This window comes from Grus americana, chromosome 9 (assembly GCF_028858705.1).
Source record: "Grus americana isolate bGruAme1 chromosome 9, bGruAme1.mat, whole genome shotgun sequence".
In the NCBI taxonomy this organism is placed as follows: Eukaryota; Metazoa; Chordata; class Aves; order Gruiformes; family Gruidae; genus Grus; species Grus americana.
The window spans coordinates 2,285,561-2,301,030 of record NC_072860.1 but is presented as its reverse complement, the minus strand read 5'-3'; the positions used below and the strand labels follow the sequence as shown (position 1 = coordinate 2,301,030).

Genomic DNA, 15,470 nt, shown 5'->3' with positions numbered 1-15,470 from the left:
TATGAACAGCACAACCTGTGAAACCTGATTTCTTTAAGGATTTTTGTGCTCTGTGCTCTGTCCCTTGCCTGTCACCTTAGAAACTCTGTTTTTCTCTGTTCTGTATGATAACGTCCCAAAAAGAGGGAGGTTGATAGGCTGATTGGCCTGCGGCTGGTAACAAATGGCATATTTGAGCCACCCAGCCTGTGAGCTCAAAACTTTAATGTAGGATACTTCCAAACACTTTTTGTAAAGTGTGCTGTATCTTCTGAGTGCCACCAAGCTGTGCTGAATCTGAGCTACCTACCTCTATTCTGCTGACTCAGCTGAGTGTGTTTTTCCTAATGTGGGAAGTCTTTTTCATTTTAGCTACCAGATTTGTGAGTTCATGTACGAACGAGAGCTTCGCTATGACAAAATAATTGGCTGTTACCTGCGTGATCCCGTGAGAAAGGTGAGTAAAACTGGTGCTTCTGGCCTGTCATCTTCATAGCAGTGCTGCCTGGCCAGAGTGTGAATGGGCAGAACAGCCCTGCTCTTCTGTTGTACTTCTCTGTCTTAAAAAGTTATCCTCCTTTACAGTTGAGTTTTCTTAGTTCTAGTCAAGGCTTTTTTTTGTGTGTGTGTGGGAGAGAAGTTAATTTTTTTTTAAAAGTTTCAGGTTTTCCTTTCTCTTTAAATAATGCTAATACATAAAACCTGAGTGCAAGGTGGGATTTATTGCAAATGTTGCTAACAGCAATATTTCTTTGTTTCTGCCATTAGTCTCCCCTTTTCTCCCCCTGGACAGAGTCTCTCTGCCCTTACTATCTCTTTGCAATTACCTTCTGCATGTGTATAAGTTGCATATCTGCCACAGTTTTTGAGGTATTCTGTTCCAAACCATAACAGAAGTTGGGAGGAGTGTCTGGCAAATTGGATCTCGCCGGTCTCACCGATGTGATCTCCTTATGAAACCACTATGCTGAAAGTTGTGTGGGTGAAGGAGTCAGCAGAGATAGGTTGTGATAGTGAGATGGTCAAAAAATATGGTACAGAAGAGCATCTCAGCTGAGGACAGTGCAGGAGAACCTGGGGGGGAGGCTAATGTCAAAGAGGAATTTAGGAATATGCTGGGAAAACTGCCCTGCCCTCTGGTAGAGCGTTCTTTTCCCTGCCTGTGCTCTTAGCTAGAGCGATCTCCTGTCTGTCCTTTTTCCCTGCGAGCAAGAGGGGTTGTTTCTAATAGTGGAAGAACAATTCTTTGACCTCAGTGCTTAACACATTTAGCATCAATTCTGTTCCTCTTGGGTTTTTTTTCCCTGGCAGTTCTTCAGGAACTATTTAGGGACATACAATCTCGCCTGCAGATAACTTATCCTGACTTGTTAAGAGAGGACTAGCCCTGAGGTCATCCTAAGACTGTTTGAAATGCTCTCCCCTACCAAAATCTAATGCTGTTAGTGGCACTGCAGAACATACTATACCATTTATGGGTTTATGCCTTACAGGAAGAAGTTTTCAACTATATTCACAACATCCTGTCCATGCCTGGCTACAGTGCTGAAGAAAAGCAGTTGGTGTGGCAGAAAGCTTTGGAGCATGTAGAGGTACGGTGTATCCTAAACCCATGGTACCTCAGCTACTGCCATTGGATCTGTCTAGTGCTGTTCTGTAAGCAGAAATGTCACAATTTCGAATCACAACTGTTTAGGAAGCTGAATTTAAGGTTCAGTAGTCTTATACATTAATATAGGTGCATCTCTTAGATTCAGGCTGGCCTCCTTGGTTTCCTGGTTTCAAGTTTGCTCTCTGGATAACGGGACCTTATCAGGGGAAGATGTCTGGTGTGAGGGCTGTGTAGCAGGGAAGGGAACCATTAGCAAGTCTTTCATCTCCTGAGTGTGCAGCAGCAGCAAGGTCAGAACATTGACATCGCCATCCTCCCAGTCTGTGGTATCAGATTCCTTGTCCTACAGTGGTAATAGCATTCAGCCTTGGTACCCTGGCACTTCCAACCTGTGGGAAGATGGGGTCGTGACTTCTACTGTGAGAGACAGGCTGTTCCTAGACTTTTCTAGCTAGTAATTTTTCCCATCTCTTCAATCTCTCTTTGCTTCAGGGGATGGAGATGTGTCTGAAATAATTGTCCAGTCAGTAGACATGGAGAATCCATAATATTTCTAGTTCCTACAAGGTGGTGTCAGTCCCCTCCAGGGTGATCTGGAGATAAGCCAGGAAAATAACTCTGTCTATAAAACAAACAGTCATGCACTTGCCCAGACTACTTGGCAGAAAATGGCCACACAAATCCGTGTCCTGTGAAGTGGACAAAAAAGTACCAGATATGTTCGAAAGATACAGAATCCTTTTAGTCTCTACCAGCATCTACAAGTAGTGCGTGACTACTGAGAAAATGAACCAAGAGGGGAAAATTATTTGAAAGACAATAAACAGAGAAATTCTGTGTATCCAGCTGTATGTCATTGTCCTGGTTTCAGCTGAGATGGAATTAATTTTCTTCTTAGCAGCTAGTATAGTACCCTCATGTTCTGGGTTGTGTAAACTTCTATGATATGAAGCCTTTTAGATCAAGCTTGACAGGATGCAAACCCACAGGCATCTTCAAGAATTTTTTCCTTTTATTACAGTAAAGAGATCATTCAGGGTTTTTTTTCAAGTCTGGACAGGTATTGGTTACAGTTAAAAGTTACAGGAAACCTCAGGTTTGGTTCAGTTCAAGCCAGTTAAACACTATTTCCATTTGACTGAGAAATTCCCTAGGGTCAATCGAGGGCTTTGTTTCCTCTCTACTACTGGCTCCTAGCTGGCACTAGCTGGTCTTGGCAGGGCTAAAAGGCAGTTGTCAGAAAACCTGATGGAATCATTTCCTTGCCTTAGGACTGAGATGTGGTCTCTTTGGTGTGAAGAGTTTTGCATTCTTACAAGACCTGTTGTGTAGTAAAATCACTTTCAAAAATGCCAAACTACCCTTCCTTCTCATTTTTTTTCAAAATCACTTTTTGTGCGATGGTATTCATTATTTTACAGCTTTCATCTAGGTAAAGATGCAGTTACAATATGAATGAACTCAGTGATACCGCATAATTATATTGCCTATGAAATTAAAAGTAATTATTTTTGTTGTGTTTCCCTCTTCGAAGGAGTTGCTGTTGCTGAGCCCGTGTAAAGCAGCTGACTTGGTAGCCATTCACTTCAGTGAGCAGATTGAGAGCATCATTACCAACCTTCAGGTAAGGTGTCAAACTTCACTGGTGTTGGTGCTTCTTTACAGTGGGGTTGCCATTCTTGTAAGAAACGATTGCTAAGAGTAATGGTAAGTTGTCACCCTCATAAATGGATGAAAAATAGTGTGATAGTTACTCAGCTGCAAGAATTGCTACATTTCAATTATTTGGCCTGTTTGTAGAGTTCTGGCCATAAAAATGTATGATCTCTGAGGTGCTGATTGCATCACTTGGTAACGCTGGCATGGTTTAACCCCAGCCGGCAACTAAGCACCATGCAGCTGCTCGCTCACTCCTCCCTCCCTGCTGGTGGGATGGGGAGGAGAATGGAAAATGAAAGAAACTCGTGAGTTGAGACAGAGTTTAATAGAACAGCAAAGGAAGAGAAAATAATAATAATAATGATAAAAGAATATATAAAACGAGCGATGCACAATGCAATTGCTCACCACCCATTGACTGATGCCCAGCCCATCCCTGAGCAGTGATCATGCCCCGGCCAGCTTCCCCCAAGTTTATATACAGAACATGATGTCATATGGTATGGAATATCCCTTTGGCCAGTCTGGGTCAGCTGTCCCGGCTGTGTCCCCTCCCAACTTCTTGTGCACCCGAGTCTACTCGCTGGTGGGGTGGTGTGAGAAGCAAAAAAGGCCTTGACTTGGCAAACATTGCTTAGCAACAACCAAAACATCAGTGTGTTATCAACACCATTCTCATCCCAAATCCAAAATGCAGTACTATGCCTGCTACTAGGAAGAAAATTAACTCTCTCCCAGCCAAAACCAGGACAAGGCAGTTTTTGGTCTGGAGCTCAGTGTGGCTTGCACTCGGAGATCAGACAGAGCTGTTGTCAGCAAACACGTCCTCTGAGTATTTACACAAGAAAAAACGTCTATACCAACTTTTTCAGCAGGCACCAGCCGTCAACAGTATTTTCTTCAATGGATGTACTTCAAGAATTGCTGGTTTATAGCACGTTATTTAAAATAGTAATACCCTGTCTCCTCCTGTTGTATAGGACCAGTTTTTACTCTTCCAGTTTCTGAGGAGTCTCCTGGATCCAAGGTATGTAAGAAAATTAGACCATTTGCAAACTACAGCTTGAAAACATGGATCAAAATAAATTCCTTTGAAACCATGTATCAATACACAGCCTACAGCCAAGTTTAGGGCTTGGGAAAAGTGACTTTCTCTTCAAAATGCACAAAGTCGAGAAGGATGACACAGAAATTAGCGTTCTGGGGACTAGCCTTTAGCAGAGCCCGTGCCAGCTTCCTAACTGGGAAGCGGTGTGGGTTCCTGTATGTGCAATGTGACGCCTCCCCCACGCTGGCTTCTTCTTTGAGAAGGCTGTGAAATGGTCACCCTGTGACTGAAACTGCTGTTTCTCTTCTCAGAAATGGCAGTTTCTGTTCTCAACCCACCCATTGATTACTTGACCGAGGTGCCCAAGTTTAACATAAATAGAAAAGTATTTTGGTGTATTGGCATTTTTCATTTCTGTCTTATTTCAGAATTGCTGCCGTATTTCACTGCAAACTTCTCTTTAACCACTTGCTTGCTCCATCTGCTCCCGTTCTTTCGGTATTTCGGCACTGAGTGTTCTCTTTCTTTTAAATCAGTTTCAAGTGCTACAAGACCTTGATTTTATTTATTTATTTTGTAAGACATTTATATATGCACAGCTCCAACTGCCTTCAAGCAATTGTTAATGCAATTTAAGGCAAGATCTTGTTTTGTCAATTAGCTACAAATTAATTGTGCTTGAGGAGGAGGAGGAGGAAAAGGTGGTAATATCTGAATTCAAGTGTCAATGTTTCAGTTCTTGTTGAAGGGGAATAAAAAGCATGCTTTGGAAGCTAGAACCTGGAATTAATTGCTTTTTGGATTTTATTAGGATGTAGATTAAAAATAATAATTTAAAAAAGGCAGAGATGTTTTGTGATCTCCTGAGTTTTACAACCTTGTTTGTATGGAAGGTGTGAACTTCCACACCTATTTTGTGTCTTAGAAGTCAGCATAAAATCAGCACTTCACCAAGAAAATATCTTGGTTGGGTTCTACAGGAGATTATTTAGTTAATAAATTATTTTTTTTAATTGAAAAGTTAAGCAGAAATGGTACCCAGCTGGATGTTAAGTAGGACTTTGTTTATGCTGTGATATCACTTGCAGCAAGTGAGAGCCGATGAAGGTAGTAATTAACCTGGATTTTAATCTTACGCATAGAGTGGCTTCCATAATCTCTGAGCAATAAACATATCTAATTTAGCTCTACCATAATTAGAGCTAACTACAGCCATTTCTCCTGTATTTATCTTCTAAGCGAAAGCAACACATGATGTGTTCAAACCAGCAACAGGAAGCACCTTTCTGTATCTGACCTTTCAGAAAGTTTATGAACAGTTCCTTCTCCCTCTGTGTTACAAAGTCCACAAACTCTCCCCACTGCAGTAAGACGTTCAGCATCCCAAGTAATGGAGATAAACCGTGCAGCGACTGGAATGTTGTTGACAGAATACTCAATAAGTAAAAGAATAGTGGGACAGTTATGTAGAAAAATAAAATACTAAATATTTTGGATTCACATTTGGCAGTGACCATAAAGCAGAAGGTCTGCAAGGCCAAGGTTTAGCCTTGATGATGTCAGTAAGAAGTGTTCTGTAGAGATCCTAGGTTGCTGGAGGGGCTTTTTTTGTTGTTGTTGTTAATAAAACTCCAGGTCCTGTGGTCTGTTTTCAGTGCCATGAGATTGTCTGCTTTGAAGACCTGTTGAAATGAGGTGAACTGTACCCTGAGGGAGGTAGGAAGGAGGGAGAAATCTTGCTATGCAAGACCTAATCTGCAGATATACCTGTACTCTGTAGTATATGTATACATAAAATAGCGATTAGGTTCTTCTGAAAACATCTCTTTTCAGTCAATCTAAACGTTGATATGCTTTTTTGAGCAAAATTCTTATTCAAATAAAGATTCTTAGAGCAGTAAATGGGCTTTTAATGTCTCAAATACGAATGATTGCTTGATCATATGAGGATAAGACTTATCATGCTAGTATAACTATCCTAGTTGGTGGAATTGCATTAGGGATTAATTTGGCCCATTTAATTTAGCTAGAGATTTATTTTAAAGGAGGTGGAAGGGGGAAGGGAGGAAACAGGGTTAACAGAAATTGCCTGGGGAAATTAAAACCAAATGTCCGTATGTTTGTATCTTCTAAGCAGCCACAGAAAACAGAGAATGGAGTGTATATTGCTCAGCTCATTAATCACAGCCTTTGCTACATTTCCGTTTTAAACTCTTTGGTTTTTTCCTCTTAAAAAAACCAACGCAGTGAAGCATGTCTGTTCGCAGTATGTGTTTCTGTATTATACCAACAATGTTAATTTATTTAGCAATACAGTGTTCTGGGTCTATAACTATATTAACAGATACCTAAACTTTTAGGTTCTGTTACAGTGGCTCCTCTCACTAGCTGTCGGTGCCGCTCACAAGGCTCACTTGTGCCAGGTTTTGTGAGAAACCAGTGGTTATCTCTTCCTTTTAGGAAAGAGCTTGTGGAGTATGACAGGGGAGATGTTTCACCTGGTTATTTTGAAGGTGAACATAATCCCATTGAGCTGAGCTGGACCTGCGAGTCTCCAGACTGTTGCTTAGCTTTTAACATTATCGAAATACAGCTTTCTTTCCATTCTCTCTGCATTTCTTAAGTGGAAATGGTTAAGGAAAAGGTCAGCTTGCTTATGAAGTCATGAATACTCGGTGCCAGAGTTATTTCCAGACTAGAATTTGTTCTTGTACTAAAAATGTATGACTTGCCATTTTTCCCATTTTGGTAGACGGAGCTCACTTTAGATAGAAAGTGCTTCTTTATTGTAGTCTAGTCGCAAAAAGAGTAGAACACTCGCTGCCTTACAGGCATTGGGGGAGTTCCGAGGCGTGTGTTGTGGGAGGAGTGGATGGTGAACGCAGGAGGCCAGAATTTAGGGTTCTTGTTTGGTCCTTCAAAAGCCCATTCTTTATTTGATGTCAGAACACGATAGTTTGGATACCAATTTTTTATACAGCTGTGTCCATACGCAGTACCTGCGTCAGGCTTTCATTTCTGGGCAAATATCATCTATAATCAAGTGACTGACATTGTAATCACAGTAAGCTCCTTTTGGCTTGCTAGGGGCATAGTGTTCTCCTGGCCTTTCTTGGATGATAATAATCCTGTTAGCGCTTGTAGCTCCCAGGAAATAGAGGATCATATTGTGTATCAGACCTTTTCCGTCCGGTGGCTGTAGGGTTTGCACATCAACACATCTTCTGATTAGGAATTTCTGTTCAGAAAGGTAACAAAACTAAATACATACCTTGATCTGTTTTCTTTCCTAGCAGGAACTTCAGAACAGGTTTGAGCCCTGTTTCCTAAACAGGATAAACGTCTGCTGTTTCTCTGCATGACGCATCAATCCTAGAACTGCCACATGAAGTTTAACCTTGGTGGTGGTGAAATGCTGTTCATTCTGAAGGGTTGCAGGTGCTATATCTATCTCTAGGAAAGTATCATCCCTTCCATCTGAACTCTTTGAAATATCTTGCTTTGTGTTGCTCTTCTTAAAAACAAGATAGGAGAAAACAGTCAGGACACAGGGAGAGTCATGGGCACTGCATGCAATTCTGTTCTCTGTTTTGTTTCCCCCACATTAGGAGTTTACTTAATAATAAGCCAAGGGATTAGAAAATGGGCACTGCATGAACCAATGCAGTGCCAGCAGCTGCTACTGGAAAGGAATTGGAGAAATCCTTTTTTACAGGGACATCTTTATTAAATGAGTTTAATTGTACTCTGAGCTTCACCAGCAGAAATGACCTCAGCTAGAATCAGAAGGAAAGTCCTAGTTTGGCCCCTGAATGGCTTGGGCCAGGCAGCATCATCCACAGCCCTAACCAGAAGAGAGGAGTGTCAGGTCTGCACTGTCAACAAAGGTTGAAAAAGAATTTCAGGAGCAATAAGCAAAAACCAACAAAATATCTCTTCAAACACATACAGAGAAGGTCTATAGGACAAATAGATAACCACTTGGAGACCATTAGGTTTCATTGAAGACATTAGGTGAGTTCTTTGTCCCTCTTTCCCATAGAATTGCTGAAGAGATGTCTGCAATAGAATCTTTCTTCACAGGGGTCTTTGATAGTCGAATTTATACAGAGGCATCAGCAGAATATGTTGTGGAACAAATGAAATGCCTACTAACAGACCTCCAGCACCAGTAACTACTAGAAACAGCATAATTTTTCTTTTAAAACCAGGGGTTTTTTACTTCTGTATTAAGGATAAAAGACAGCACACAACTGAATAAGAAACTCTTCTTGCCAGCCAAACTTCCGGGTTCGAATTTGACTTGAGTGTCCTGTGCTGTTTTTATTCCAGAGAAGGCATTAACCAAGACCTGATACACTTACCGCCCTGCATCACTGAGCAGTTCATTGAGCTGCTGTGTCAGTACAGCCCAGACCAGGTTTTGGAGACACTTAAAGTTCTGGAATACTGCAGACTGGAAGAAACCATCCAGGTAGGAAAGATATGTATAAGGACAGGGGCTAGGGGGAGCATCCAAATCATCTTCTACCTCTTTAAAGTAAAAGTATTTTAGCCCAGGTTGTGGATTCTAATCCATTTCTAACACTGTTTGTCCCCTCGAGCTGCTCAGCTGCTCTCCTGCAGCATGGTTAGCTATATTTAATATACTGATTCTGAGTTTAGTCTCTGGGACAATAAGAAAAAGGCTGTTAGTGTTCTGAAGCTACTGAGTAACTGCAGAATAGAGACTGGCTGCGTTAATGGTGATGAATATATTGAAGGTATATGAAATCATGGGCCTGGGGGTTTTGGAAAGCAACGCTGCCAAAATTTGACTAGTGACTGTTTCTTCTGAAAATTTTAACAATAATCTGTCCTTGATCTTGATGTATAGGTTTTGTAATTTTCTTTTTTTTAAGCTGGTGGTGGCAATGGTGCAGGTTGAAAAATAAATGCAGTATAGCCAGTGTGGGGGGGAAGTAGGAGTGCTGCTAGACTGGGTAACGTGCCTGTGAGCACATGGAGACGCAATCCTTTCTGACCATCTGGTCGTCATTGTCTTGTGGAGTAAACAAACACTGGCAGATTTCTTAAGATAGACATTTACCTTTTTTTTTTTTTTTTTTTTCCCCCCCTTTAACTCAGATAACCCAGAAACATCAGCTCCATGAAGCTTCTTCATATTTACTGGAGAAGAAAGGAGATATCCATGGTGCCTTTTTGGTTATGCTTGAGGTACAGTACACTGAAATCCAGCGTGTGGCATTTTTGCCATGCCAGGATGTCATGCCATGCCACGCCATCAGCATGATGGCCTGGATTCAGGTTTGATATTGTCATTGCTTCTCAATTTGTTTCCCACTGGAAATCATGGAAGCGTTTACCTTCTGTCACATAACAATATGTTGAGTTGTCTGCAGACTCAGCAGATCAGTGTGTTTTTCTGGCATGTCTTTAAACATCTAGTAGATAATAGATGCTGAAATTTTTCTTAATCAAAAATCATCTTTCAGCTCCTGTTTTCATGTTTGGAAAGACATTCATGCTATGTTAGTTATACTGGGGAAGAAAATGAGGGTGAGCCTTGGTAACCATACCTTTTAAAAACACTTCTGTCAAGATTCTGTAAGTTTACTGTTCCGAGTTCTTTCTCATTTCAGCGATTGCAGAGCAAGTTGCTGATGCTTACGCAAGATGATGAAAGTAAGAGTTATCAAGTTAGATTCCATTTCCTATTAAAAAGAGACAAACACAAAAATGTAAAGTGCATATGTCTGACACCTGGCATAATGAGATCCTCTTTGGGTTTCTAGGTGTTGTGGTGACGTGTTTAAAATTTATATTCACATGGCTGTGGTAGTTACTCTGATGCTTCCTTACTCTGTTACACTGATCTCTAGCAAGATCAGTGTAAACAAAATGCAATGGATTTTCATGTGTGTGGGCATCTGCCCTGGTAGCTCTCTCCATTGTGACTGGTACTCTTAGTGGCTTACCATATTTGTTACTTAATTGTATCCTAAACTACAGCTAAAATCTTCCTTAATCAATTACATGAAATGCTTTATATGCCCAGTTTATTGTGCTGTTAGTAAAAGTGCCAAAAATCAGGACCTGTTTTTATAATTTAGTTGCTTGCTGTAGTGAACAGATTTTAGAACAGCAGCATGGTTTTATTTTGCAGAATGATTGGGAGTTCGCATATCTAATGGTTTTTATAATTGCAATTTGTGTTTTTCCCCAAAAAACCTTAGACTCAGCTGAACTCCCCTTGCTAGAAAACATTGAAGATACTTTAATGAAAACAATTGCTCTTTGCCGGAGGAATTCACACAATTTAGACCAGCAACAGCGAGAGGTAAGGTAATAAAAGTATTGCTAAAATCAACAGAGGCTTCTGCGTCTCCTGAAACTTTCTCTTCAGATGCTGCTTCCTTTCCCTGTCTATTGGACACTGATATGTCTCAAGCAGTCATTGTTTTCCTCTGCCTTGTGGTATTCTTGCAGTGGTTCAGGTTTCAGACATACACGAGAGAAATCCTCACTTGTCAGGGTGAAGCACAAAATAAAGTGCATAGCAGCAGCGGAGAAGCAGGTGAGACAACATCCTTTTCCCCATTTTTAGCTCTGGTTAAAATTTGGTTTGAATCTCATTCAGACACTAAAGAAGGCATAGTAAGGTTTGCGCCAACTTGATGGTGGCACAAAGGTGATGCTGCTCTCGCTGTGGCTGCAGAATATTGCTGTTCTGAACATGTTCACAAATCCTGAATTGAATGTCAGCCTGGTCTTTGAGGGGTGGAGACAATACAGCTTGCTTGAGCTCTTGCAGAGAGGACTGGGTTTGCCAGTCTCCTTGTACTGAGGTTGCATTTCCATTTTGCCAACATCAGTGATGTAGAACGCGTCTCCTAAGATTATGCCCAACTTCTTATGTAAGTGAACTCAAAACTGAGAACGTGGTTCCCGTGTCTGACAGTGTGGCATGTCTGGAAGTTGACAATTCCGTAATTTCTTCCAAGCACTGTCCCGTGTATGAGGTGACCTGCTCAGTTTCTTCTCTTAAATGATTTTATTGTGCAACAGATAGTTGCTGTGTTTTATTGAAGAGGTGTCTGCGTGCACATCCTGCGTGTTTATGGCCTGCCCGCCCAATCGGATAGATTTGGGTTAGTGTTTGCTCTCACTCTGGGTCCTGTTCACCTGCTGGAATTGCTTTGTCGGTGCCCAAGTAAGATGTTACTCTGGTCACCAAATGAAGGACCAGCTTCCCCAGGACAATATTATGTGAATTTAGTCGGGATCTGTTTACTGTGCTACCCATTACGTAAGCAGTCTCTACACCAGAGAGTTTGCTTCTCATGTGGAGAAGTAGTTGGGGACTGAATGAAGTAAAAGTAGATTGTTGTCACAATTCCAGTCAAGAAACAGGTAAGAATGGAAGAGCAGACAAGGGTCTTCTGTGCTCAGACCCCAATCAAATAGTATCTTGGTCCAAGATATGAGCAATCCAGACTGGAAGTAGATTCCTAAGTGCTTTGCTCTGAGGTTATTTTAACATGTTTCAGTTCTGTTCCATTGCAGCCACGAGAAATGTAGTTCTGTTCTTCAGAATGTGCAAGTGAGCCTTTGGAAATGGACTCTGACATTGGTCACAGCTCATTTTTAGTACTGCCATATTCTTACTGGTTTTTTTCCTTGTATTTGATTATTTCAGGCTCTCTGGTTTCCCCTGCTCGAGGCTATGATGTCCCCCCAGAAATTATCTGGTTCTTCACAGTGTCGATACTCCAAATGTAAGTATTTTGGCTTCTGCGACCCCAAATATTTATCAAAATCTGTGTGTTGTCTCTCCTCCTCTGCTGAATGAATAGAAGAAAAGCAGTTGTGTTACTCAACCCCTAAATTTTCTGCTCCTGCAGTAGATCTGAACTGCAGTGACTGTAGGACTGAGCTCAGCTTGGGTGTTTGGCAGGCTGCAGCTCTCAGCCAGACAGCTGGGGTTTTTTTAGTCCTGAGTGGAAGAGGGACCCTACCAAAGCTTCCATTTGTAAGTTGGTTCCATTGAGGATGGCCTCTTTGAAAAAGCCAGGGTGCACAGCGTGTACAAAGAGTTTCCGTGTTGTAAGTAGGTTGCAGTCTGCCCTTTGGGAACTTCTGATGTAATGCACAGTCATCTTCCATGCCTAGCCTTTTTGTACGCTTATCCCTGCACCTGTCTATTGTATATAAAACCAGTAGAACTTGAATACACCAGCTACATTCTCTACTCCAGTTCTAGTGCCCTGAATCTGTTGCAGGTGTCAGCAGCACATCTTGAAAACTTAAGACACTCAAGCTTGAGGCTTAGGACTAGTTAAAAAAGGGTTTAGATACTGTGGTCTTGGACCAAAACACATTATTCTGTCCCATTTCAGCCCTGTGCTCCACAGTGATTACAGTTGTCCATGGTTCAGGATCACAGCGTATTACAGGTGTGGTGGTTATCGTGCTGCCCGTACTCCCTCTGTTTCCTTACAGTGACCATTAGCTATATCTGGACTCCTGGGGATAGTCTTGCAGAGATCAATAACCCAAAAATAAAAATCACCCCTCTTCCCTCAACTCATCTTTTCCTCTAAGTTCAGAATATCCTCTAGATTATCCATTTTCGGGAGCCAATGCTTGCAGAAAAGTCATCATCTGGAGTGATACCAGAAATGATGAGCAGATAATGTGCTTGGATCCTGCATAACTCTTTTGTTTTCATTCCTAATGCGCATACTTCCCCAAAACTGCTCTAAATAGGTAATTATCCCCACAAAGAACCTGAATTGCTGGGTCCATGCATATCTCAATACTTTGGGGAATTGGGGATTGAGGAACAAGTTTCATGCAAAAGTTAATACTAGGAAGTTTTAGGGTCTGTGGGACTCTAACATGGACAAGGCATCCAAATTGTTTTTCGGTAGCAGTAGGAAAAGTGAATGACAGTGCTGCAAAGTAAGTCTCAATGTGAACATTTACTGTAGGTAGGGTGTGGGAGGGGCATCATCATAGCAAAAACTTTAAAATATACTTTCTGATACAAAAAGCTGCGTGTGCTTAGTGCAAAACATGCAGAAGAAAAAAAATCAAACCCGTTTTCAAACTAGAAAACATGAGTTGGAATAAAACTCTCTTAATCTGGAAGATCAATCTCTCTTTACTCCTTCAATCCTAACTAACAAACTGGTGGTGGCTTTTATGTTTGATGTTTCAGCTTTGAAGAGTTTGACAATGCAGGTGCTGAACAACATGGCTGCATTTATTGCTCTTCCTTCAATCCTGCAGAGAATTCTACAGGTGAGTTTCTGAAGAGAAGCAGCCTTTACGGAGCTGTGCCATTAAGTTATTGGAAAGAGCTGAACACGTTCCTGATGTGATAGTAATTTCCACATTGTTAAAGATCAGGTTAGCTAATATTGTGTTACTTCGAACTGAAACTTTGCAGTTTTAGGGGCAAAGCCACTATGAATTTCTCAAAACTTGGAACTAAATTTGCTGAAAGGCATTTAGCTAAAGCTCTGGGATGGACAGTTGTGAAAACACTAAAGCAAAGTGTGTGGGCTTTGGAGAAAGAGATCAAGACTGGGCCTTTTTGATGGTGCAATGTATTATTTCAGAGATGTTAGCGAGCAACAAAGATCTTGTAGAAGGGCTGATTTCAAAACAGGATCTTGGGTTGAGTGATTACAAGCAGATACAATTTGTTAATTTGAAAAATAGATGAAAGATTAGGTTGGGATTTAATAGCAAACCTTGAGAAACGCAGAAAATGAATTAGAGAAATTCTCTGCGTTGTGGAGCGACTGAAGGATTGAGAAAGTGTTGAATTACTCTTCAGGGTTTCTGTTCCTGATGAGAGAAGAAACTGTAGAAAAGGGCTTACAGGCTTCACAGGGTGAACACACACCTCTAGCAACCTAGTAGTTTGATCTCAATATTAGGCACAATCTTGCATATGGATTTTGGAAAAAAATCATAATTAAAGACAGTGAAAAATGTTGTAAAAGAGTGGATAGAAAGCATGATCAAATGAAATATGGTTTTATCAAAGGCAGAAAGTGTCGAGCAAACTTAATGCCTTTTCAATAACTTATTTAGTCTAGTTTTAACTGGGGCATTAGATAGAGTTTCCTCTCGGGTTTTGATGTTTAATGTAGGCAGGAAATGATACAGAAGCTGTGAATGAATAAGTGGGGGGGCTGACAGGGAGGCTTTCCTGCGTTATGGTGAGAATTACCAGAATGGGGCGAGAGGCAAACCAGTGACCGCTGTGAAGACAGCCCAGCTGGGAGGTGTTACAGTGTGGAGGAAATTCCTGTTCTCCTTCGGGAAGAACAGAAATTGTTGTTTGCAGTCTTCAAATATTTCATCCCATTTCTGTTCTTACAGACTCTTTTCGCAGAAATAGAAAACCCCTTTTCTAGAGGCTCGCGTTGTGAAACGTGCTTGTCAGTTGTGCAGGGAAGTGGTTGGTGCGATGGCACCTATCGCAAAGGATAACGGGATGCTTACGGTGCATCTGGTGAAGTACTTTTACTAGGGACAGAAATGTGTAAGGCATTATTTAAAGCAGCACGTGCAACTCTGGTTGCTGGGTTTGGAGGCAGGGGGAATTGCTCCTGCTCGCTCCATTTCCCTGGTCAACCTTACAAATTCAGTCTGACAAAACAGAGATTTAAAAAGGCAAATGTTTCTGTACAACTAGAGGAAAAAATGGGGAGAGATGATGACTTCTTAAAATGCATTCAGAGAAGGACTGAATTCCAGGTAAAGAATGTTAATATCAGCACTTCATCAAGTAGGAGTAGTAATTGGTACCTCGTAGCTCAGAAACAGGTGTAGGGGAACTAGTGTCATAAAACTCACTAGAAGATCCAATGGAAGGGAAGGTGGTATTTAATTACAGGATCTCTAAATAAATTGACTTTGCCTCTTAACACTCATTCCTTTATAGATTTCATTCACTCACACTCACGTATCTGCAAACACCTAAGATGTATGGGAACGAGTGATTGGACCTGGATCGTTTGTGGGCAGTACAGAGAGTGTCAGTCCCTCACTGCCTCTCTGGGGCTCCTCTGATGATGACAGCTTAGGTTTGGACAGCTTAGTTATGTCTTTTAGAAGTTGCTGGCTGTTATAAGGTGGTTTTTTGCATCTGAA

General features: G+C 41.3%; 1 protein-coding gene across 5 annotated transcripts in view; it reads left to right on the top strand.

Moving 5' to 3' along the window:
* The window catches only part of VPS8 (VPS8 subunit of CORVET complex), an 80,853-nt gene that overhangs the window by 45,825 nt on the left and 19,558 nt on the right, over positions 1-15,470 (top strand). For 3 of the 5 annotated variants that reach the window (XR_008578249.1, XM_054835036.1, XM_054835039.1), the window contains exons 31-40: positions 352-436; positions 1,473-1,571; positions 3,126-3,215; positions 4,231-4,277; positions 8,631-8,772; positions 9,426-9,515; positions 9,941-9,983; positions 10,535-10,638; positions 11,998-12,076; positions 13,522-13,604. Coding sequence is in view for 4 of the 5 variants with exons in the window: in XM_054835036.1 (XP_054691011.1) it covers positions 352-436; positions 1,473-1,571; positions 3,126-3,215; positions 4,231-4,277; positions 8,631-8,772; positions 9,426-9,515; positions 9,941-9,983; positions 10,535-10,638; positions 11,998-12,076; positions 13,522-13,604 (862 nt within the window). In the remaining variant the exon portion in view is untranslated. Of the gene's footprint in view, positions 1-351; positions 437-1,472; positions 1,572-3,125; positions 3,216-4,230; positions 4,278-8,630; positions 8,773-9,425; positions 9,516-9,940; positions 9,984-10,534; positions 10,639-10,787; positions 10,876-11,997; positions 12,077-13,521; positions 13,605-15,470 lie in introns of all 5 variants that reach the window. The other 2 variants (XM_054835038.1, XM_054835037.1) reach the window with 1 other exon arrangement.